This window comes from Lissotriton helveticus, chromosome 7 (genome assembly GCF_964261635.1).
Source record: "Lissotriton helveticus chromosome 7, aLisHel1.1, whole genome shotgun sequence".
Taxonomy (NCBI): domain Eukaryota; kingdom Metazoa; phylum Chordata; class Amphibia; order Caudata; family Salamandridae; genus Lissotriton; species Lissotriton helveticus.
In genome coordinates, this window is record NC_136068.1 from 1,042,702,967 (window position 1) to 1,042,727,126 (window position 24,160).

The 24,160-nt window shown below is 45.3% G+C and overlaps 1 protein-coding gene across 3 annotated transcripts in view; it reads right to left on the reverse strand.

The window, feature by feature from the left end:
* The window catches only part of TMC6 (transmembrane channel like 6), a 229,636-nt gene that overhangs the window by 28,189 nt on the left and 177,287 nt on the right, over positions 1-24,160 (reverse strand). For all 3 annotated transcript variants that reach the window (XM_078653859.1, XM_078653858.1, XM_078653860.1), the window contains exons 13-16: positions 16,983-17,155; positions 16,277-16,358; positions 2,111-2,208; positions 542-637 (exon numbers count right to left, since the gene is read on the reverse strand). In XM_078653859.1, coding sequence (XP_078509985.1) covers positions 542-637; positions 2,111-2,208; positions 16,277-16,358; positions 16,983-17,155 — 449 coding nt within the window. The remainder of the gene's footprint in view (positions 1-541; positions 638-2,110; positions 2,209-16,276; positions 16,359-16,982; positions 17,156-24,160) is intronic.

Sequence of the window (24,160 nt, forward strand, 5' to 3'; positions counted from 1 at the left end):
TACAGGAACCCTTCTGAATATATGCTAGGAACCTCCCTGTCAATTTAAACTGGAACCAACTGCCCTCCCATGCCTCCTCCGAATGGCCCAGGAACGCTTTGCACCGCCATTTGTTACCCACCACTTATAAGGGAAACACCACCTCCTTCCCTCTCTCGCCTCTGACTACCCCTTCCTCGATACAGGCATCCTTCCCCTGACATTAGTGACCAGGCCAAGATAGGCAAGCCCAGCCCTTGGCATATGTGAAGAGAAACACAGGCAGGAGTTATGAAATTGCACACAGGAAACCAACCTCTAAAGTATACATGGAACACTCTACCCTGTACTTAACTAGAAACCCTTATGCCATCCATTAACAATACCTCTACTGTGCCCCCCCCCCTTTCCACAGAGTGCAGAGCCCCATTTAATATTGTACAGGAAATCCCACAGAGTACCCGAATCCCGCACATTTCCGAGATACCCCGCTACGGGGTTAATGTATCCACCTCACAAAACCCAGGCCAGTGAAACCGGACAGAGTCTGCACAGCGCTTACCATGCCAACGTCTGGCCATAGATGAGCTCCAGGACATTCCGAGCAATGTCAAACTCAGGCCTCCGTTTCTTCTTCAGCCTTCTTTCCAAAATTAACCTGAAGGACAGAAACACACAGAGTAACGTGAGTGAACCATGACAGGGGGATATGCAGAGGGAGCAGGAGCCCCCAGAGAGGTGGGAAGCATCACACAGATCACCAGGAAAGGGGTCAGAGGAACTCAAGTAGGAGAAGACACACACAGAGGGTGGACAATGACACACACAGAGGGTGGACAATGACACACACAGAGGAAGGACAGGCACATACATCGAGGGTGGACAATGACACACACAGAGGGTGGACAGGCACATACATAGAGGGAGGGCAGGGCCCTAGGGAAGGCAGGGGCACACACAGAGAGACGACAGGGGCACACACCTCAGTAGCGATGGGGCGCACACAGAAGCGGGATGGCACATGCCAAGGGAGGATAGACACACACCGAAGGCCGAAGGGCACACACAGAGGGAGGAACAGGGCACAGACCGAGACAGGATGAGTACAGGCAAAAGGAGCACAGGCAATGACATAGGCGTAAAGCCGTCGCAGATAGGCAAGGGCACACCAAAGGAGTAGGGCAGGTAGGTACAAGTAGCTGGTAAAGGACACAGCCATGAAGGCAGCTGCACCAGTAGGGAGGGGATTTTAGGTATCCAAAGTGTGGCAAGTACACCGGTATGAGACAGGTCACGCAGAGCCCCCACTCAGAGACAGGTACAGTGTGATATAGGCATGAAGACAAGCATGACCTCAGAGAGGGGCGGGCACACAAACATATGCAAACAGAAGATCTGGTACACATACACACACAGAAAGCACACAACTAGAATTGTGGGATGCACAAATGGGCCATGGAGTCAACCGACAATAAAGGGGACGCAGATATTCAGGGGCACTAAGAGTTACAAAGGGAACTCATGGTGGGCAGGAGCAGCGGAGAGAAACATTTACCAACCTATTCGTGGGTAAATTATGCATTTCCCAGGGACTGGGACAGGTGGTACCGGCGGCTCTGGTCACTGATGGTTTCTATCACCCCTCCTTCACTTCTACACAATGATTGGCTATCCACTCTACCCCCTCTCCCTTGGTGTAGCTGGCCACCCTAAAATGCCGGCCCTTTTGTGCCTACAACGGTCCATCCTCTAGTGGCCCTGCCCAGCCTCATGTGCCCTTGCCACTCCAGGAGTGTCCCCAACTTTCTGTGGGACCCCTAAATTGTCTGTGGGCACCTTGGCCCTTTTGGACCAAGAGCCATAAATATTCCTAGGATGGTTGTACTAACCTCAGGCCCCCTGAAGGAGAAACTGTAATGTAATAACCTCAGGAGGTGGTTCAAAGGGTGGATACTTAACATCTGGACCAGCGTAGGGATGAACTGGGGTAGCTACTAACCTCAGTCTACCTACAGAGACACGCCAATGAGAGGTTTAGTAAGTAGAAGACCTTCTGAAGCGATGCTCCAGAGAGGAAGATATTAACCTCCGGATCAGATTTGGGTGGCATCAAAGGGAGGGTGGTACTAACCTCAGGACCAGCTCCCCAAAGAAGGTGTCCAGCATTGTGAAGATGAAGTCCATGACCACAAACCGGTACAGCTCCTGCCCCACAAACGTTTCCCAGCACTAAGGACAAAAAAAGAGGTATTTTGAAGGCACACGTCCAAAGCATCCACATGAGGCACAGCAAGATCGACCTGACCAATTGATGAGATCTTTACACACAAAAAGGACAGAGACACAGACTATTTCTAATGTAAAGCACATATTCACTGCCTATTTCAGTGCATAGGAATAATAAAAGGTTTCCAGCATCTGTTTGAAGTACCTGGGATTAGTTTCAACTGACAGACCGGGAGGGAGCTAATAAAATGCGTTGTGCTATAATATTTATTACAATGTTGCTTTACCAAGATGTGCTTGCCAGTGAGAACCTGGAAGTGATTCTGAAGTTAATATTTGATACTTGATTAGATATAGTACCATGTTTATTTAGTAGAATGGCACGCCAGTGAAATAGTAATGGCTACATTTAAAGGCATGGTTTTCCCTCCTAGAGAAAGACTAGATCAAAGACAAGGAAATGTGTCAGTCATCTACCTCTGTAAAAACTACAGAAGAGAAAGAAAATACTTTATATATTATGAGCAGGCTTTGTGATTATCAAGTTGACAAACATATAACTCATTTTTGGGAAAGCTACCATGCTGCTTTAGATGTTTAGTATGAAATTCAAGAAGAAAAAGTAACATACTCTGTTAATGCTGCAACGTTGCATCTGTTTGTTAACTGAAGACACAGATCCTGATTAGAACTATACATGGTTGGGCAAGGAAATAAGAGCTCCTGGGCTATGGTCACACTGTCAACCCCAAAATACAAGACTGTATTCTCTACTGATGATGGTTAACCGCATGCGTGCGGGCGGAATTCCGCTCGTACGCGGAGTTTTGCGAAAGCGCATTTTACGTGATGAGCTGGGCTCGTCATCAGCGTAGCAGGAGGCTACCTCATGACGAGCCCAGCTCGTCATCAGCGTGGAAGGGGTTAATAAACCAGAAACACGTGTCTAGAGATCAGCACTATCTGCGCCAACCTTGGCGAAACACTTGAAAATATCGGAGCGAACTACAAGAGAATGCATTTCCCAGAATGCCAGGGGCGAACCTTGCCTGAGAGGTCAGCGGTGTGCTCCCACAACCTGTTACCAGTTTGAGTGGACAGAAGCCTCTTTCATTCATTTTTTTGTAATGGATTTGACCACAATGTTATCAGAGCTGCCTGTCCTTCCAGGCAGCTCCTTTTGAATTCACCTGGCAACCAAGGTTCAACTTATAAAATAAAAATAAGAAAATGGGATTTGCCAACTGTCTGAAACAATGTGGAAAATATTGTCAAGCTGCGTTTGCTGCCTTTGTGAGACTGAAGCTAGCAGAGTTGGGACTGTTTATGAACACGTTACTTAACTTCGTTGACACTCTTTTTGGTCGATACTCTATCCAACCACGGAGCCCCTATCCTGTGAATATTCCCCAGGTCTCAGGCTGGATCCAGACACTTTAAAGCAGTACTGTTGCATGCTGGTAGGTGGTGAGGGGCTGTGCTTATGTTCTGATCTAGAATCGATGAGTGTAGCTGCTTATAAGCTCCACCCATGCACTCTGACGATTGACATAATCAGTGTAAAACTCTCTAAGCCTGGGGCTTTTTAGAGGGAAAATAGTCCAGTTCACAGAACACAAAGATGGGATGGTTGATTAGGAACCTTCGGTTAGAGTATCCACCAGAAAGAGCCTATCAAAGGTAAGTAACTTGTGCTTTAACCACAGATTTCTCACAGTATAAATAGATAGCACAGAAGTACCTCCCCAAGTGATGGGTGTGTAAACTGGCTTGGACTAAATATTCCTCAAGGACCAAGTGTGCAAAATGCCCCTCTTGATGAACCCGACTTTCATGGCAGTAAACATATGTACCGACCTTCACATAACCATCTGGCAAATGTCCGGGACAGTCATTCCGCGTGCAACACCACTGGCTGTGGCAGAATGAGCCTGTATGCCTGTCTACACTGCCTTGGTGTGTCCTGCTGGCTGAGAGGAGCTTCTGTAAAGAGGTTCGTGTCACTTTTATTATTTGTATTTCTTCTATGTTCTTTATATACTCATTTGGAACTCTTACCGAGATTCTGGAAACTGGTCTCGCTCCTTGTTTCCTCGTGTTTGTATCGTTACGAGAGTGTATCTTCAAACATGTGTATGTTTGAGATGTATCTCTCGTGGTGTGTTTCTCTTGATGATTAAACCGTGGTGGCTGAGACATTCACCGGTTGGATCATCAAGAGAAAGGCAGCACTCCCGTGTTATGCTGGAACTGAATATTAAACTTCATTACTTGGATTTCTTCTGGATCAAGTTTCTTTCTTTATTGGATATTACCAGAGAAACTTATTCTTTACATTTGGCGACGGGATTTCCAGCATTTCACCATTCTCAAGGAGTTAAAAAAAATTACAGCTCCCTGCCCCAGCTTTCAAAGCGGCTGGTGCCACATACGTGCATTTCCAGCGCCCAGAGGCGCTTTAAGAAGCAGCACGGGCTCCCGCAGCGCAGGAAGCCCGGAAGCCCGTCTACACTGCCTTGGTGCATCCTACTGGCCGAGAGGGACTCCCTGCCCCAGCTTTCAAAGCAGCTGGTGCCTTATGCGTGCATTTCCTGCACCCGGAAGCGCTTTTGCGAAGCAGCGCGGGATGCCCGTCTACACTGCCTTAGTGCATCCTACTGGCCGAGAGGGACTCCCTGCCCGAGCTTTCAAAGCAGCTGGTGCCTTATGCGTGCATTTCCTGCACCCGGAAGCGCTTTAAGAAGCAGCGCGGGATGCCCGTCTACACTGCCTTGGTGTGTCCTGCTGGCCGAGAGGGACTCCCTGCACCAGCTTTCAACATGGCTGGTGCCGCATACGTGCATTTCCAGTGCCCGGAGGCGCTGTAAAAAGCAGCGCGGCTTCCACAGAGCGGGACGCGGGCGGGCGTAGCCCGGGCAAAGGGCGGGCCCGTCTGTGCCAGTCAGAGCCCGGAAGAGGCTCAGCTGCCCCCCCCCCCTCTGATATCTGGTTACCCGTACTTGACTGCACCTTTCAGTTTCTAGGTACTGTTGCGGCGCGCATATTTGTCCCTGACTTTAGTACTTGTCCTGCATCATATTATGCACGTGATTCACTGACTGCTTAAGACGTGCGGTTTCAATATGAGCAAGTGTAAGGGAGTGAATGGCACCTTAGATGCTTTGATTGTCAGGGCAGAATCATTGTTGACCCATGAAATAGTAATAACAGAGCGGCGACTCTCTTTAGATTCTTCAACACTACAGAGACGCTCGTCATTAGGTATCTCCAACTTGGGGGAACTTCCCACAAATGTGCCCAACCATCAAGCCCCAAAATGTGCCCTCAACCCTCCTCTTGCAAAACTTGGATGTTCCTCCGATAGTTGTCCCTAATGGTTCAAGTATAGCTACTAGAACACAGGTCTCCAAACCATTAGATGAGATCAAGATGAGAGAGCCGCCAGTAAAACAAAAGCTGGGTGTTGGCGCTCAAAAAACTAAGATCACAAAGGGATCCCAATCCGCCAATCATGTAACTGACCACGTAGTACCATCAACTAATTCTGTTAGCACGCAGACTTACGCCGTCTTTCCTCCTCCTTCATCGAGGCATAGTATCTTCGGGTACACTGCCCTTGCCACTGTTGTGGAGTCCATTCTGGGAACTGTATTAGACCAGATTAAAGAACTAATCCATAGGAATTTTACCCTGGTTTGGGAAAAGCTAGAACATATGGATACTGCTATGGACAATCCAAGTGAAAGTAATGTAATTTCACATTCTGATGTTATTGTGGTGGAGGGTATACCATCTGGGGTAACTTCTATTCAGAATACAAGGGACGGTGATGCGGAGAGGCAACTTGATTGTATACCGACTGTGAATAAACACCCCGATGTCCTACGTGAGTCTCATGAGACCAGAGGGGACATTAAAAGATATAATAGTTGTAGACTCCATCTTCCACCTGGGGCTACCCCCCTAGTTGCAATTCTTACAGGAGTACCCCCACTTAAAAAAATAGAGTGGAATCCACTGAGGATCTCCTACGCAAACCAAGTTTTGGGGTAAACCACATTCAACAAACTGGGAGCAGGCTTCTGCCCATATCATAATGGTCAGACGAGTTGGCTGGGGTAGGACAAAGGGCCAAAGAAGGAGAAAGTGACTGTATTGTCATTAACTTTGATCAAATAGGGATAGCGGCAATGCTCTTCCAGGGAGGCTTCAACGCGGGTCTAGGGGGTGTACGGGCACTACCATTGTTTTTTTTAATCCGCCTCCAGAGGGTAGACAGTCACTGCGCAGGAGCCCGTGGGGGAATGCCTCACTAATAAAAAGGAAGGTAGATCAATCACTGGGGTTAGGCCCTAGGAAAGCCCAGTTTGGCACTCTAACTTAAAATATAGGCCCATTACCCCCAAAAACATTGTTTAAACCTCCTGGGGAGGAGGCAATGGAGAGTGGTTTAGTGTGTTCTAACAGGTTTCTCCCATTGAGTTGATTGGATGAAAATGACTGACTGAAGCCCCCTGCACTAATGGGAGGGAAGGGGGAGAAGGGGTCTCCAAGGAAATGGAGGAAGAGAACCTGAACTGTAAGATCTTAAGCTGGAATGTAGCAGGACTTAGAACAAAAAGTGTGGAACCCAGATGGATTAATTTTCTTAAACCATATGATATAGTGGGACTACAAGAGACGCGGGATAGAGAAGATAAGTTTGGGCTAGATGGTTATAAATCATATTTTGAGCCAGCAAGGCCCTCGGCCTCAGGGAGAGCAAAGGGGAGGCCTCCTAATTTTAATATGACTAAAGTTGATGGGAAAACATTGTACTGTGAATACTGACTCCACTAATTGTTTAGCCGTAGAAATTAACAATGTCAATTCAATGATCAGGGGCGCAGGCTAAAGTGGACTAGTGTAATTCCTGAGCTTTTTCTTCATGTTTTAATGCACAAAGCAGAAAAGAGTTTTAATATGCGTCTTAGCCCTGATATTGAGGGAGCAGAGGTCTTACTGGCATTTGAAGAGATTTGTGCGCAAGTGGCATCTGTTCTAACATTGCCCAGTAGAAGACATACTAATCTGGTGAGAAATGGTTTGACAAAGATTGCTCGAAAGCTCACCAAAAGCTTATTTCTGCCTTGGAGCAGTTCCCCAGAGACCAATTGAGGCAGTCCTATAAATGGACGATTAATCACCGAAAACAAGAAATTGAAGATGAGGTCTGGAATGACCTGCTTTCAGTTGAGGTTCATAGGGATAGTGCTAGATTTTGGGCTATAGTAAATAAACCCTTTTTTTCAGAACTAAAAGATACGCACTTAGAATGTAATATTACGGAGTACCAGTGGTACATCCCATTTTAATACTATTTATGGAGTATCCCAGTATGGGAGAGGCGCTCCAGTTCTTCCTGATCGAGATAGGGGCAACACAGCATTGAATTTTACAGTAAATGAAGTGGAGATGGCCATCATTGAAATGTCTAGGAATAAGGTCCCTGGTCCTGATCGTGTTCCGGCTGATCTATATAAACAAACACTGCATCTTTGGGCAAACATTTTAACTAAACTTTTAAATATGGCTTGTATGTATGGATTTCCGCCACCCTGGTCTCTCTCCACCATTATTCCAGTTTTTAAAAAGGGGCAGAGAGGTGATCCAGGTTGTTATAGACCTATCTCCCTGATTGATTCCATGGTTAAGGTTTTAGGTAGAGTTATTTTAAATAAACTTTCTGAATGGTTGGACGACACTGGAATTTTAACAGATTGTCAATACGGTTTTAGGAAAGGCAAAAAAAGGTACGTTACAGCTGGCCTTCATGGATTTATCCTCTGCCTTTGATCTAGTAAATATATCAAAGTTATGGACAATATTGATGGGTATGGGGATGGACCGCTGCTTAGTCTATTTCTTAGCAGATCTTTATAAGGATCTTTATGCCAGGGTTACAGTCAGTCAAGGCGGAAAATGCACTAATAAGATTAAAATTGACAAAGGGCGACAGAGCTGTATCCTAGCCCCTTTGCTCTTTACACTTTACATAAATAATTTAAACACCTCCCTTAGCACTGCCACTTTAGGTATTCCTCGTATAGGAGACAGTGTTATTCCTGCTCTCCTATACGCTGATGATGCGGTTCTTTTGGCCTGCACTGCAGTTGGTCTGCAGAGACTTTTGGATTCATTTGGGTCCGTTATGTAATCCTTGGACCTTATTATTAATAAAACCTGTTGGACTGGACCCTTTTTGCAGGTTCACCCCTAAACTTTTTGCATTTCTTCCATCTTTTTTCTCTGTGTAGTGTTAGTGGTTTTAGGACCCTGTGCACTTTAGCACTGTGGTCCAGTGTAAAGTGGGTGCCCTCTGTGTAACATATTAGTGAGAGTGGCCTGCCCTCCCATAGGAATGCAATCAGGGATTCCCTGCTCAGTATGTGTCAGTGGTGATTCCTGTTATAAGAAGAGCAGTATGGTCAAGTCTAGTATGTATGAAAGTGTGAGAATAAATGCTGCGCAATGGTGTGTGCAGATTTATTATGACTATGTGAGACACTTTTAGAAGTTGGCATTTCTGTGCGCTATGTGTCCGCCTACCTGATGTGAATTGCATGTCTGGTTTTGGAGGGACAGGGCAGGCTGAGCCAGACGTGGGTTGAATAGAGAGATCTGAGGCTGGAGTATGGGGAGGGGTGACCTTTTGATCTGAGCAGGGCTGTGCCTGGCAAGGTGAATGATGGCTTCACCTCCCACTGTGCGGCTGATGGCAGACCCCCTCTTCCTCAAAGGCAGGATGCAGCCTTGTAAACAAAGTGCTCCAGAACCAAACCAAACTGGTTCTAGCTGGGCTCAGTGACTTGTGACTTTTGAGAACAAAGTCTTTTGGTGGTATAAGGAAGGGGGCTGTGACCCCATGAAGTTGTTCAGTTCCATGGTGCTCTTCTAGGATGATGTGCTGTTCCTGATCCTACTGGGCATGCTGCTGTTGGGGCCCAGGAGGAACTGCCATGAGGGCTTGCCTCCCTGGGCTCTGCATTGCCCCCTTGATTGCTGAGGACTGTTGCTTTTGGAGCTATGGCTCCCTGCGCCCTGTGAGCGCTATATTTTAATTCTTTCCTGGAGGAAGAACGTGTTACTTCTGAATGTCAAGATAAACCTCTGTCTGTGTAACGAGAGGGAAAGGACTTTGAAACTTTCATCCATCTTGCTGAAGCAACTACCCAAGGGCCTGATCTGAGCTTGCCTCCTGCCAAAGTCTCAGGGACATTAGACTTCACCCATCAGCCGTCCGGATTCCTATGTGAGGGGAATTTTGCTTGCAGGTGAGGCCTCTGGTGAGACTTCAGGAGCCTCTGGTTCTACTGCGGGGAATGCAGGCTGAAAGTCATCGCTATCGCCATTGTGGGCCGCTGCACCTGAGGAGCTGTTGCTACTGAGGGCCCGCATTTGCCTGTGTTGCCAGAGTCATCGTTATCGCTATTGTGGGCTGCCGCAGTTGAGGAGCTGTTGCCGCTGAGAACCCGCATTTGCCTGTGTTACCAAAATCATCGCTATTGTGGGCCGCTGCAGCTGAGGGGCTGTGCCGCTGAGTGCCCGCATTTTGCCATCCTACGAGATTCATCGCTATCTCTATTGTGGACTGCTGCAGCTGAGGAGCTGTGCCGCTGAGTGCCCGCATTTGCCATCCTGCGAGAATCATCGCTATCGCTATTGTGGGCTGCTGCAGCTGAGGAGCTGTGGCTGCTGAGTGCCCGCATTTACCGTCCTACGAGAATTATCGCTGTTGTGGGCCGCTGCAGTTGAGGAGCTGTGCCGCTGAGTGCCCGCCTTTAAGCCCGTACTCTCACAGCTGTGCAGCACTTAGTGCCAGCTGCAATGTTTAGGTGTGCGCAATTGCGCACATGGATTCTGCTGCATTGGCAGCCTCCCTGACACTTTGGACTTAGGGCATTTTGAGACCCTTTGAGAAGTCCAGTTGGCCAGGGGGACTGTTAGGTTTGTAGGGCGTCAGGCCCTAATGTGATTTATGTGGTGCTAGGAAATGTGATTTATCTGCTAGAATTTACGCACCCGGTTTCATGCCTCTAAATGTGGTTTTATGATTATGAGGTCTTGAATACTAAGTTTATGTTGGAGTTATTCTTTACTGTGGTTTAGGTATGAGGTTATTTGCCTACTGTGGTTTATGCTAGTGAGATTATTCCCTAATGTGAGTTGTGCTTAGGAGGTTAGGGTCTAATGTGTTTAGACTTATGCGAGAATTGTAGAATAGGTTTAGGCTTATGAGGGTGGCGCAGGATGTATTTCACGCCTAAATGTGATACTGTGAATAATATGGTTTGTGTTACAGGATGATGCTGAGTACAGTGTTTGCCAGTAATTACTGGTTGTGTTCTAAGTTTATTATAGGTTCTACATTTACTATCTTAACTAAGTGATGGTTCTGACAGTGGTCTATGTGGCCCTGTCATGTGTATATAATACCCTGTAGATATTGCTCAGTGCCAGTTGGCACAGTGTATATTGTGCGATTACTATTCTAATGTGTTTTATGATAATACAAAGGCTATTTTTGATATAACCTTGTGTGGAGTTCCTTTTGTGGTGTGCCTATTATGTTGTTGCTGTGGGGGTTGCGTAAATGCTTTACACATGGCCTCCAGGATAAGCCTGACTGCTCGTGCCAAGCTACCAAGGGTGCGAGCAGGGGTTATTTTGGGCGTGTAACTTCCTTGCCCTGACTAGAGTGGTGGTTTCTGCCTGGCTTAGGCGCAAGCCCTAGCCAACCAGAAATCCCATTTCTAACAAAAACAAATCGCACATGATGAAAATGGGGCAGAAGCCAAAAAAATGTAAATCTTTTTATTGTGAAGGGGATGAGTTGTCAGGGGTTTCCTCTTTTTCGTATTTGGGAGTTTTATTCGATGAGAGAGGCTCCTGGACTCCCCAGTAAAGGGCGAAAAAACATGCAATGTCTAGGTCCGTAGCTGCTACACAAGGTTTTGTTTCCCGATTAGGAGCGAAGCCCCTTGAAGCCTTGTCCAAAATTTATAGATCTAAAATTATTGCTATAGCAAAGTATGGGTCTGCGATTTGGGGATACAAACCTGCAGTAGAAATTCAGCAAGTTGAAAATAAATGTATGAGATATCTCCTGGCGGTTCTCTAATCTACCCCTCCCTATGCTATTTATCAAGAGTTGGGTAGTGGTTTTGTTGGGGACCAAATTGGGCTGGATCTCGTGGTTTATTGGATAAAGATATGGATTAACACAGAATTGGCGCTGAATAGAGAAATTGTTATGGACTGTATAGCGCTGGACAATGCAAGTAAAATCCAATGGATACAATGTGTCAAGTCAATGTTAGGTAAACTGGGACGACCTTAACTTTTTGCCACTCCAGAAAAGATTGTGAAAGAGGACCTGGCATGGGTTAAAGTACAATTTCTAAATGTGCTGTCTACAGAAAGAGAGACGTTTGAGATTGTGAAACCTATGGTGAAAGCCCATTTCCTGTTAAAGACAGTCCCATGGATAGAACCGTACTTGACAATTGTCACAAAACCTTTTAACCAATTTCTTTTAACTAGGTTTTATTTCAATCTTATTCATGGTCTTTGAGCAGATGTACAGGGGTGGAGTAGGGTAAATCATTTAGGCCCCTGTACTTGTGACAATTTCTCAACACAGGATACCATACATTTTATAATGTTTTGTGAGCATTTTAGCTCTATGAGGAGAAAGTTTTTAAGTCCTATTTTAAAGGTGAGGGGTTTTGTGCAAGTTAGACCTGCCTTATTATATTCGCAGCTGTTAAATAACCCTTGGGAGATTTTTTATGTTGCACATTTTTTGATGGCGGCAGGAAGAAAGGGTGCTAGAAATTTTAAACTGTTGATGGATTTTATATATTGATATAACTGTTTTTATTGCCGGATAAATTAAATATGTCACTTCTTTTTATCGGTTTTCTTTTACTGTTTGTATGGGGTACATTTTTATTGAAGCCAAACTGTATTAACATGATTTTATGTATTCTTTGTATGAAAATTGTTGTTTGATTTGAGCCTGTAAGCCTTACGAAGAGTGCTTCCTGGCTAGTGCATAGCAGATCTTCATGGTTTGTTTTTGCACTGGCTGGTCCTTCTTTGCCCCGGAGAACATCCCAAAGAGCCGATCTTCCACCCACTGTATTTGGTGATATCTATATAAAAAGTTAGTGCTCTCTTGGGGTCAGGGCCGGACTGGGAACCAAAACCGGCCCTGGCAAAGTGCTCGGCCGGCCCCCCGCCGGGGAGGCGAACGCTTTGCTAGGGCCGCTTTTCGGCCGATTTTGTTACAGGGCCGATTTTGCAGCTATGCTGCAAAAACGGCTTTGTAACAAAACCGGCCCCCACCCTTGCGGCCGACCGGGGGATTGCCCGGTGCCCGCAATGGCCAGTCCGGGCCTGCTTGGGGTCCAAACAGTGGAGTCTCTCACTTCATCCTTAGAGGGATCAGGTGGAGAAAAGAATGTTGAAAGGCTGATAACCTGTCCGAAATCAACAGGAGTGAACACTTTAAGCAGAGAGGAAGCTTGGGTCCTCAAAACCTGCTTGTATGGGAAGAATGTTGTGTGGGGGGATTGACAGAGCACCTGCAGCTCACTCATACACTGAGCCAATGTTATGGCAATGAGAAAGACTGTTTTCAATGGCAAGTGTATTAAGGACAGCTGAGCAGTGGCTTAAAAGAGGTGCACATCAAAAAGGTAAGGACTAAATTCAAGTCCCACTGTGGCATCACAAAAGGTTTTGGCGGACATCTTTCAGGAATCTCATCACCACAGGTGATTTAAATAAAGAAGTCTGATCCGGCAACCACAAAAAAAAGCAGAAAGATTCAACAAGTAATCTTTTACGGTACCCAGAGCAAGTCCTTGCTGGGCCAGGGATAAAACAAACAACAATCCTGCAGACAACTCGGCTTGTAGTAGCTCAGTCTGGTGGGTAATGCCCCAAGCCACACATTTTTCCCAATGGCTGACTGGCTTATAGACATTTTGTAGAGGGATGCTGTGCGACAAAACCGACCAAAAGAGGAAAGTAAAATACAGTCAATTGTTGCCACTCAAGCTCTACAAACAGACATGCAGATTATATGGACCTGGATAAAAGGCCTTGCCCTATTGCTGCAGCAGAAAATCCTCCCTCAGCAGCAGCTTTATCGGAGGCCAGATGGTCATGCCCAGGAGTTCCAAGTACCATACACTCTTTGCCAAAATCAGGTTTCACTATGCTGACTTTGGCCGGGTCGGTCCTGTTCTTTTACAGAAATCGGAGCATGAGAGGTAGCAGCGGGAAGGCATTCAGGAGTACCAAACTCTCCTCTAGGCAGAATGAATCTCAGAGGCAGAGCTTTCTTGAGAACTCAGCACGCAAAAATGCTGACAATACGCGTTCTTGCTGATGGTAAAAAAAATTGAATCAGGGTTCTCCCCATTCTTGGAAGATGCCCTGCACTACTTCTGGTTGTAACTGCCCTTTGTGGTCCACTAGGCGTCAATGGCTCAGTTTGTACGCCCTGGCATTTAGAGATCCCGCCAGGTGGTTAACCACCAGAGAAAATCCTAGGTGGTCCAGCCACTTCCTGCAGAAGAGAGCCTTCTGGCACAGGATCCACAACCCCGCTCTGCCCTGCTTATTGCCGTACCACATGGTGGTGGTATTGTCTGTTGGCACCTGTTCTGGCCTCCTCTGATGGTAGGCAGGGAGGCGGTGGCAGCTCCTCCGCTATGGCGGAGGAGCGTCACCCCCACTGCCAGCCTCAAAACGTGAAAAATAAAAAGATAATAAAACAGGTTTATTATCGTTTTATTTTTCATGTATTAAGGGCCGGGCAGAGGCTTGGGGCGTTGCCATCGTAGGGGCAGTTACGAGCGGGAGTGGTGGGCATTGCTATTAGTGCGCCTGTCACTTTGGGCGGCCATCTGAGGATGGCCAAATAGACGTGCAATAAGCTGTCGCCAACCCAAGCTGCACTGCCGGGTTCGAGACAGCAAGCACAGGCTCACAGGTTCTCTGGGAGTGCAAAATCGGGGCACTCATGCCAATCCTGATGCTGCTTTAAAGCATGAGAGAAGCATCACAAATGCCTACAGGGGAATCTCAGAGCCTTTGCTGCAGCGAGGACTCAGAGCAGAAGAATGGCAGGTGGCAAGTGCCTTCTTTTTCCAGTTTTCTTTGTCGTGCATTGTATAACTTCTTGTCAGAGACAAAGGAGTAGCTCCAGATCTCTGTCTGAAAGCAAGGAAAGAAAGGAACTTACATCAGCGTGCATGGATCGCGCTTATATGCCTCACTTTTGGAGCAGAATGACAGCAGCACAGATCTGCACAATGCCACATACCGGCGCGCAACTGTACCGCTTTAAAGTTTCCAGATCCAGCCTGGCCTATGGGTAATATACCCCATGAATATTCGTGAGGAATCAGCATTAAGAAGTATCCATCAGAATGCTGCTATTCACTGTATACCTCTCTCCTCTAGCCAATTGTTAGTTACCCAGGATACACTACTTTCTGGATGCAGCCTAGATATGCTGTGTTCTAAAGGAAGCCAATTCCCTCCATCCGGAAAATGTATTTCTCTTTACGACACCATTTGTGTTCACTCCATTGGCTTCCCATGGAAGTCAGACTACTGTATAAAGTAGGATGTTGAGCTAAGAAAGCCAAGATCCTGCAAAATACACCCTAGCTGCTGGTAACGCTGAGCAGCCTGTCCAGTCGATAACAAGGCCCATTGAGATACTTATTTTGCGCTAAAAAGATTCCTTTATTTTGCAAATAACAAAAGTTGCATTCCATTCTCAGACTGGTGACCTTCTTTCGTGATTATCTTCACGTGGATCTCAGAACGATTTCTTAATATTTGCATATTCAGAAAAACTGAAGGCTCACTTTGATTTTTACTTGAGGTGATTCATAAGGTCACTGTTTTTTTATTCTTTTGGAATTACTCCTTTTAGTGAACTGTTGTGCTGTGTTTATACTTCATCTCTGATGGAACCTCGAAGATTTGACTCCGTTTGGGTTGTTTGGGAACTATAGATTCCTTAAAATGTCAGTTGGGGCTTGGGGCTTGGGGCTTGGGGCTTGGGGCTTGGTGCTTGGGCTGGCACCATCAGGTCGAGTTGCCGCTGTAATCTTAAAATAAACTTACCAGTTCAGTTTTTGAAGAGTCAGAGTTTAAAAACGATTACATGTTGTTTTCAGGATGTTTTAGAGATGCTGTGTGTTGGAGTATTTTATTTTCAAAAATATTTTAGATGACTGTTTTTATACAACTCTCTGGTGCTTCTGATGCTTTATAACTACAAGTCAAAAATAAAATGACTGGCATTTACACTTTTAGACTCCAAAACTAATTGGGTAGGGTATGTCTTGAATGAAGACGTAATTTAATCTTTTTTTTAATGATCTTACTATGTGGTCTTTTTTAGGTGATTAAAGATGTATTTCTTTTTAGAAAATATTCTGTCGCGAAACCCTTGATTTCTGTGATATTGTAGTGCTGTGTTGTGCTGTATCTCACTCCTCAACACTTTAAGTGGTCCTGTTTTGTTGCTAACCCTTGACTTAAAACAAGTCTGAAGAGTCACGACTCAGCTTTAACGACAAACAGCCAGACCTCTGGGTACAGAGGCTCAGGTAGTGGCGCTGTTGAGAACATGAGGCTTTCTCAGCGCTACGAACCAGAAGAAATCCATAAGCAACTCCCAGCAAGCCCAGAAAAGCACAAAACGACATTTGATTGGGCACTGTACATCGAAGTATGTGCATTTTATATTAACAAAACTGACGATTACATCAGGTGACTTTCATATCACTCACAACCAGCCAAAAACACTATGCAGTTCTAGGGGTGGGGTTCGATTTCTCCAGTGCAGCCCACTTGGTACCAGGAGAACCCACCTCTTATAACGGGCATACCCTCTACCACATCTGCTTAATTTTAGTGAGTTATTTAATAACATACATTTTTTCCAGCGAGAGTGCACAGGCACCTTCAATACACGAGTAGGAGACATGACACTCACCTGGTTCTCCAAATAGACGACCTTTCGGCCAAGCCAGTGATAACAGAGCACACCCAGAATGACCATCTTCAGGAGCAAGTTCCTGAAAGAGAGAAAAATCTGCCAGTGACTCCAGAAAGAAAGGAATGTGTGTGCAGAGAGTACCTATGGAGGGGTTGGATAGAAGATTGGTCCACTTGCCTTTGAGCAGGATATATTACATCCTTTTTCCACCAGTGGGCATACCTTACTCTCCCTTGTGCATAATTCTACTTGTCGCTATTCAACGGTGCCCATCTCTCACACAACCCTGCCACTTGTACTGGACATCCCCCAACTTACCCGAGGATACCACCAAACATATAGGATATCCTCCCTTGTGCACAATAACACCCTTGCTTGATTTTACTCAATTCGGCCCAATCACGGCCTGTTTTGTAGGACAGCCCCATATCCCTGCACAGGATGAAATTTTATAATCTAGAATGTGAAATTATTCCCTGCACCCACTGTGCCACATACTCCAACCTGTGCAAAGTCTGGCCTTCTGTGCAGCATCCCTGCCCCTCTCTAGTTTGCTAGCCCCCATATTCTTCCTATGAAGGAAAACACCCCCGTTCATTATACTCCCTGTTGAACAGACTACATCCCTTGTCCAGTGTACGACTTCACAGGTGCTGCGCGTGCCACACTCCGCCCCCTTCATGCAGTGTAATCCTTCTGGTACCTGCAGATGGCAACGTAGACTTCCAGCCCAGGCGACTCCAGCTTCTCCCACAGGGCCAGCAGGTTGTACACATATGGAAGCAAGAGGTTTAAGAAGCAGACTGCGAGTGGCAGGGGGAGGAACAGCGCCTCCCGCTGCAGGGCAGTGCTACGCCGCTCACGAACAGTGTAATCCTGTGGAGCGGAAGACACCACGGTCAGTTACTCATTCTCTATATGCAGTATCCTACTTAGTATAATCTTCCTCAGACTTTGGAAGGCCCTCCTCCACACCCAGGCGCTACTGCCTCCCCAACCGCACTCACTCCATTCCCTCAGCTGCTTACTTTTGTTTTGTTGACTGTCTTGTTTAATTGCAGGATTCAGTAAAATCATAAGCCTGTTGCAATGCGTGAAGGAGTAAAGACTACCTAGGATTTACTCCTACTTTATGTTGCGGGCTTTACTGCTATTCAGATACGTAGTACTGGGAAGGCATGGGCTAACATTGCACATATTAGCAGACCCATCTCTGGATAGCGCGTTCTAAAAATGTAGGAACTCAGGGAGTCCGTATTGTAAAATGACTCCATTCGTTATGATTAGGAAACATCCTGTGTTAGTACATTTACTTCTTTTCCCCTCTTGTGGTCTTCAGGAACCATTTTTGTACCTACCGCTGCACTCGCATTGCTTCAGGAAGATGCTGCACTGACTGCCCTGATCTCATCTTGCACACTGTAATACTGCTCAGAATCAGTCTGTAGAGTCATCAGTGTTGGCCAGCTCTGGACTCTCAAGTAGGTGGTCAAGCAAGTGTAAGTCAGCATCCATTGGTTGCTACAGAGACATGTCCCTTTCTTCTATCACTATGTAACAGCATTCAGAATAGTCCAGAAGAAAAACCCTGACTCCAGTGTGATGCTCAAGCCCAGGGCTCCAATGACACCAAAGCCCAAGTACCGAATGCCAATAGCAATAAATAAACAATGCCTCGGAATAGATAGACAAGCTAAACAGTATGCCGAAGAGAATCCTATTTTCAATCTTCCTGTTGATATAAATCTATATAGAATAACATGTATCAATTTTGAATATCCATAGTCAATGACCAAAAAAGATATATATGTACTGAATTAAAGGTTCTGTATTTATTTCATACGTTTTTTTGAAAGAAATTATCTTTTTTTATATTCAGAAAAAAACATGTACACAAAACATTTCAACATCATTCATATATATATATATATATATACATATATATATATATATATATATATATATACATATATTTACACCTTATACATAGACCACAAACAAAGACCAAATAACTGTCTTGTTGCTCTCTTTGCCCTTATTTCAAAGCAGGATGCACTTCACTTTATCTTTCCCAATGTGCAATTCCTTCCCAACTAGATCAACACCTTAGAGTCTGCTACAGGTTTTATCAATTTAAACCCCTCTTTTGTATAGGTACTATCAACTTGTTCTAGATTATTTCAATTTATTGTGGTGTCTCCAAATTTCTGTCGACGCGTTTCAGCCACTATTCATAGTTGGACTCATCAGGACTAGGGCAGTCAAGTGCAAGAACATACAATTGCTCCTAAAAAGTCAAGAAATACGTATAAATCTCGACACAAACCATATCTTATATACACCTATGCACATATATCTACATATTTATAATTATTTACACCATGGCAACATTCAATTTCGAAAACTAAGTTGATCTTTTAAGGACCAAACAAAGCCTGGAGTGGCGGATACCAAATAACCTTAACGCGACCAAATCGTGACTAATGAGAAACTTTATATCCCTCTTGGTGCCATTTTGAACCTTAAGCATATCCTGGGGTGCCCAACCACTGAAACGCGTCGACAGAAATTTGGAGACACCACAATAAATTGAAATAATCTAGAACAAGTTGATAGTACCACAACAAAAGAGCCCGAAAGCTTTAAAAGACGCACTCACAGCAGCTGAAGTCGCCAGACTTATTTATTCAAGGAAAGCCAGCATTAATATTTCAGATGTGATACTTTGCCGACGCGTTTCAAGGACTTCCTCCTCTTCTTCCTGGGCAGCTTGGAGTTTCATGGCATAAAACAAGGACCCCCTGAGTGAGATCAAAATCCTGGATCAGGGCAAAGGAATTTTTAGCAACAAAATATATCCAGGCATTGACAAAGTAGACAACTGGCAAGAATAGATCACATAAAACACAAGTAAAAAATACTAACACATAATCATGATGTCATAAAATTTAATGATACTAATAAAAATGATGGGCATATTCAAATACACACTCATAATGATAAAAGATATACAAGATAATAAAAAAAGAATATCATATTCAATTATTATGTTCTCTAGAGGTTAGTGAGGGGAAATAAGCTGAAATAAGTTCCCCAGCTGATTGGAAAAATTGATGTCCGTCTGCCAACGCGTTTCGACACCAGAGTGTCTTCGTCAGGACAATATCAGCATGTATCACTCGTGGATAGTTCTATGTTCCTTCGTGTATTCATTCGCTACAACTCGTTCTGTGAGAAACCGGAACTGCATATCATGTTCTGTTTCTTATGTTACTTCACTCTCGTGTGATATATTGTTGGATTAATTTCCGTGGTAGTAAGGCAACTTCTTGCTTTGAGAAATTGTTCAGATATTCCTTAGTTAAAAACAGGGCCGCCTATAGTGACATTCAGTGGCGCTTGTACGGGTATTCCCAAGTATTCTTTGTTTGGAGGCCAAAATTACTTTCTCATAGGCGCCCACATTGTTTGAAAGGCGTCACAGATGTCGGAAAACTTCAGTTGTAGCGGCGCTCAAGAAGATTATTAACTTCGCGGCAATAGGTTCCCGTCGTCGAACCTGCTGTAGGCGAAATGCCACAACGTCTATGATGGCGGCGAAGGAATCCAAAGGAACAGGTCAAGGACCTGTTCCTTTGGATTCCTTCGCCGCCATCATAGACGTTGTGGCATTTCGCCTACAGCAGGTTCGACGACGGGAACCTATTGCCGCGAAGTTAACAAGGACCTGTTCCTTTGGATTCCTTCGCCGCCATCATAGACGTTGTGGCATTTCGCCTACAGCAGGTTCGACGACGGGAACCTATTGCCGCGAAGTTAATAATCTTCTTGAGCGCCGCTACAACTGAAGTTTTCCGACATCTGTGACGCCTTTCAAACAATGTGGGCGCCTATGAGAAAGTAATTTTGGCCTCCAAACAAAGAATACTTGGGAATACCCGTACAAGCGCCACTGAATGTCACTATAGGCGGCCCTGTTTTTAACTAAGGAATATCTGAACAATTTCTCAAAGCAAGAAGTTGCCTTACTACCACGGAAATTAATCCAACAATATATCACACGAGAGTGAAGTAACATAAGAAACAGAACATGATATGCAGTTCCGGTTTCTCACAGAACGAGTTGTAGCGAATGAATACACGAAGGAACATAGAACTATCCACGAGTGATACATGCTGATATTGTCCTGACGAAGACACTCTGGTGTCGAAACGCGTTGGCAGACGGACATCAATTTTTCCAATCAGCTGGGGAACTTATTTCAGCTTATTTCCCCTCACTAACCTCTAGAGAACTGTGATCCTGTCCCGCGTCCAACCCCGCCAGGACTACACGCCCCTCACGACTCACCGGTATCCAGGGGCCCCCACAGCAGTCCTCGCTGCCGAAACCCCGTAACACACCACCATGACGGAGCGGCAACAGTGACTCGAAGTATCCCGCCCCTCTCTTCCATGCAGGAACCAATCCCCGGACGCCGCCAACAGGAAGCACTTGAATGCGACCCCGGAAGTCCCGCCCCTACAACAGTGAAAAGCAACCCCAGCGCCCAGGACCCCGTCGGAGTATCGTGGCAGGATTCTCAGGCAGACGGAGAGGACGACGGAGCAGAGAGAGCGGAAGAAGACGTATGGTCGGAAGATTGGTGGAGTCCCTGAGGAGGTGGCTGAAGAGCGGCCGTAGTCCATCGGAGGGCTACGGCGGACCGCGTGAGTACCTAGTACCCCTTTCTGAACACCCTAGGTGCTCAGTGTAAATAGTGTAAAGTCTCTCCTATTTAGGCACGGAGCACGGTAAAGAACCTCTCACTGTATATTTTGTACAGCACGCTCACTGCATTGGCCCTCTCCCCTCACTCACCCTTCGGACACCCTTCCTACTCCCTTCCTCCTCCTTCGCCCTCCTTCCTCCCCTTTTCCGCACTTATCTTCGTTTCTTGGTCCCACACGTATCCGGTGTTGGTGTCGGGAGGACTGCTGTCCCACAGTGCTGGTCTAACGGTCCCTTCTTTCTCTTATTGCCCTCCGAGGTACCTCCCCGACATCTGATCCGACCCGAAGGCCAACAAGACGGGATCCGGGACAAAGAAAGAAGGACCGGACGAAGACCCTCCCCACGGAAGGACAAGACCCGACGCCCCGGGAATCACACCACCTGTTGTTCTCGGACTTTCTTGTGTACTTTAATAAACCAGCATAGCCCACTATATACGGCCTCCTTGCCTGCTATTTCAGCCCGCGACAACCGCCCCTTCACAAGAACATAATAATTGAATATGATATTCTCTTTTTATTATCTTGTATATCTTTTATCATTATGAGTGTGTATTTGAATATGCCCATCATTTTTATTAGTATCATTAAATTTTATGACATCATGATTATGTGTTAGTATTTTTTACTTGTGTTTTATGTGATCTATTCTTGCCAGTTGTCTACTTTGTCAATGCCTGGATATATTTTGTTGCTAAAAACAGCTTGGAGTTTCACACAGATGGCTCCAATCTGCTTTTATTTCATGCTTTGACCTTTGCATAGTGCTTCCGTATAGTACAGTGTATGCTGGGATTTCCAGTCCCGACCGGAGTTCATTGTTCCTTTGGTAAGTTCCGTGTGGTTCCATTAAAAAGCAATATTTTTCCCTCTGCGGGTTCCGAAATATCATGCTGGTAATTAGTCTTGCAGCTGTTGTACTGATCTCAATTTTGGTAAAGTACATTCACTGCGCAGCCTCCCTGAAAGGTCATGGAGACGGTGCATCTTTTCACGGCAGGGCAGCCGTGGAATTTATGTCACAACAAAAGAGCCCGAAAGCTTTAAAAAGTTGATAGTACCTATACAAAAGAGGGGTTTAAATTGATAAAACCTGTAGGTGACTAAGGTGGTGACCTAGTTGGGAAGGAATTGCATATTGGGGAAAATAAAGTGAAGTGCATCCTGCTTTGAAATAAGGGCTAAGAGAGCAACAAGACAGTTATTTGGTATTTGTTTGTGGTCTATGTATAAAGTGTAAATATATGTATATATATGGTGTGATGTATATATATATGGTGTTGAAATGTTTTGTGCTACTTACCAGTATGCATCTGTTCTTGGCATGTAGAGCTGCAGAGTTGTACATTTAGCATTAGATCGCCACCTGGTGTTGGGCTCGGATGATTGCAGGTTGTTGTTGTCTTGGAAGAAGTCTTTGTAGTCACGAGATAGGTGACTCCTCCCTTGGACAATACTGCGCATGGGCATCAGCTCCATCCTTAGATTGTTTTTCGCAGTGATGGGAAATGATGGAGTTAGTATAAGTAAGAAAAAAGGATGTCCATGCGTGTGCATCTAAGTAAGATGAAAACTGGAACGGATACAAGTACCGGGGAGGCGGGAGGGCGTGTACAAGTCTGCAGCTCCAAATGCCAAGAACATATGCATACTGGTAAGTAGCATTTTCCGTTCAAGGCATATGAGCTGCAGATTGTACACTTAGCATTGATTGTACAGCAGTGTCTCCCCTAGCGGTCATCGTTTGTATCCGTTGCAGTGGTTTGAAAGAGAGTTTTATGGACAGCATGGCCTACTGCAGCTTGCTGCTTGGCTTGCACATCAACACAATAGTGTTTAGTGAAGGTGTGTGGTGTAGACCATGTTGCTGCCTTGCATATGTCCTCTAGGGGTATGTTTCCTAAGAAAGCCATAGAGGCTCCTTGCTTGCGTGTGGAGTGCGCTCTAGGAGGAACTGTTAATGTACGTTTAGCCTATAGAGAGCATATCTGTATACACTTTACAATCCAAATTGCGATCCCACCTTTAGAGATGGGGTTGCCTTTGTGTGGAGGAGAGAAAGATACAAACAGTTGTTTTGTTTTTCTAAAATATTTAGTTCTATCTATATAGTATAGAAGAGCTCTTCTAACAACTAGAGTGTGTAAAGCCCTTTCCACTACAGAGTCTGAGTTTTGGAAAAACACAGCTAACTGTACGGATTGATTTAAGTAAAAAGGAGTGAAGACTTTTGGAAGAAATTTTGGATTAGATCTAAGAACCACTTTGTGAGGATGTATTTGAAAAAATGTTTCATGTATAGTGAAAGCTTGTATATCGCTTACTCTTCTAAGAGAGGTAATAGCAACAAAGAAGGAATATGCTACTTACCAGTATGCATCTGTTCTTGGCATAGAGGGCTGCAGAGTGGTACATTTATGAATAGATCGCCATCTGGTGTTGGGCTCGGATGATTGCACTTTGTTTTTCTTCTGGAGAAGTCTTTGTCGTCATAGGTGACTCCTCCTCTCGGTGTTAGTGCGCATGGGCATCGGCTCCATCCTTAGATTGTTTTGCCATAGTAGGGTTAGATGGAGTAGTATAGTGTAGTACATAAAGATATGCCCATGTAAATGTATCTAAATAAGATAATGTTGGGACAGACACAGGTTTCCGGGGAGGCAGGGAGGGCATGTACCACTCTGCAGCCCTCTATGCCAAGAACAGATGCATACTGGTAAGTAGCATATTCCGTTCGAGGCATATGGGCTGCAGATGGTACATTTATGAATAGATTGTACAGCAGTTACCTCCCTAGCGGTGGTCACCAGTGTCTGTCGCAACTGTCTGAAATAGAGTTTTTAATACAGCTTGGCCCACTCTGGCTTGTTGTGCAGCCTGTACATCAACACAGTAGTGCTTTGTGAATGTATGTGGTGTAGACCAAGTTGCTGCTCTACATATGTCATCTAGGGGAATGTTCCCTAAGAATGCCATAGATGCTCCTAGTTTTCTTGTGGAATGAGCTCTAGGAGGAACAGTTAATGTTCTCTTTGCTTTAATGTAACATATTTGTATACATCTTACAATCCATCTTGCGATGCCTGCTTTAGAGATAGGATTGCCCTT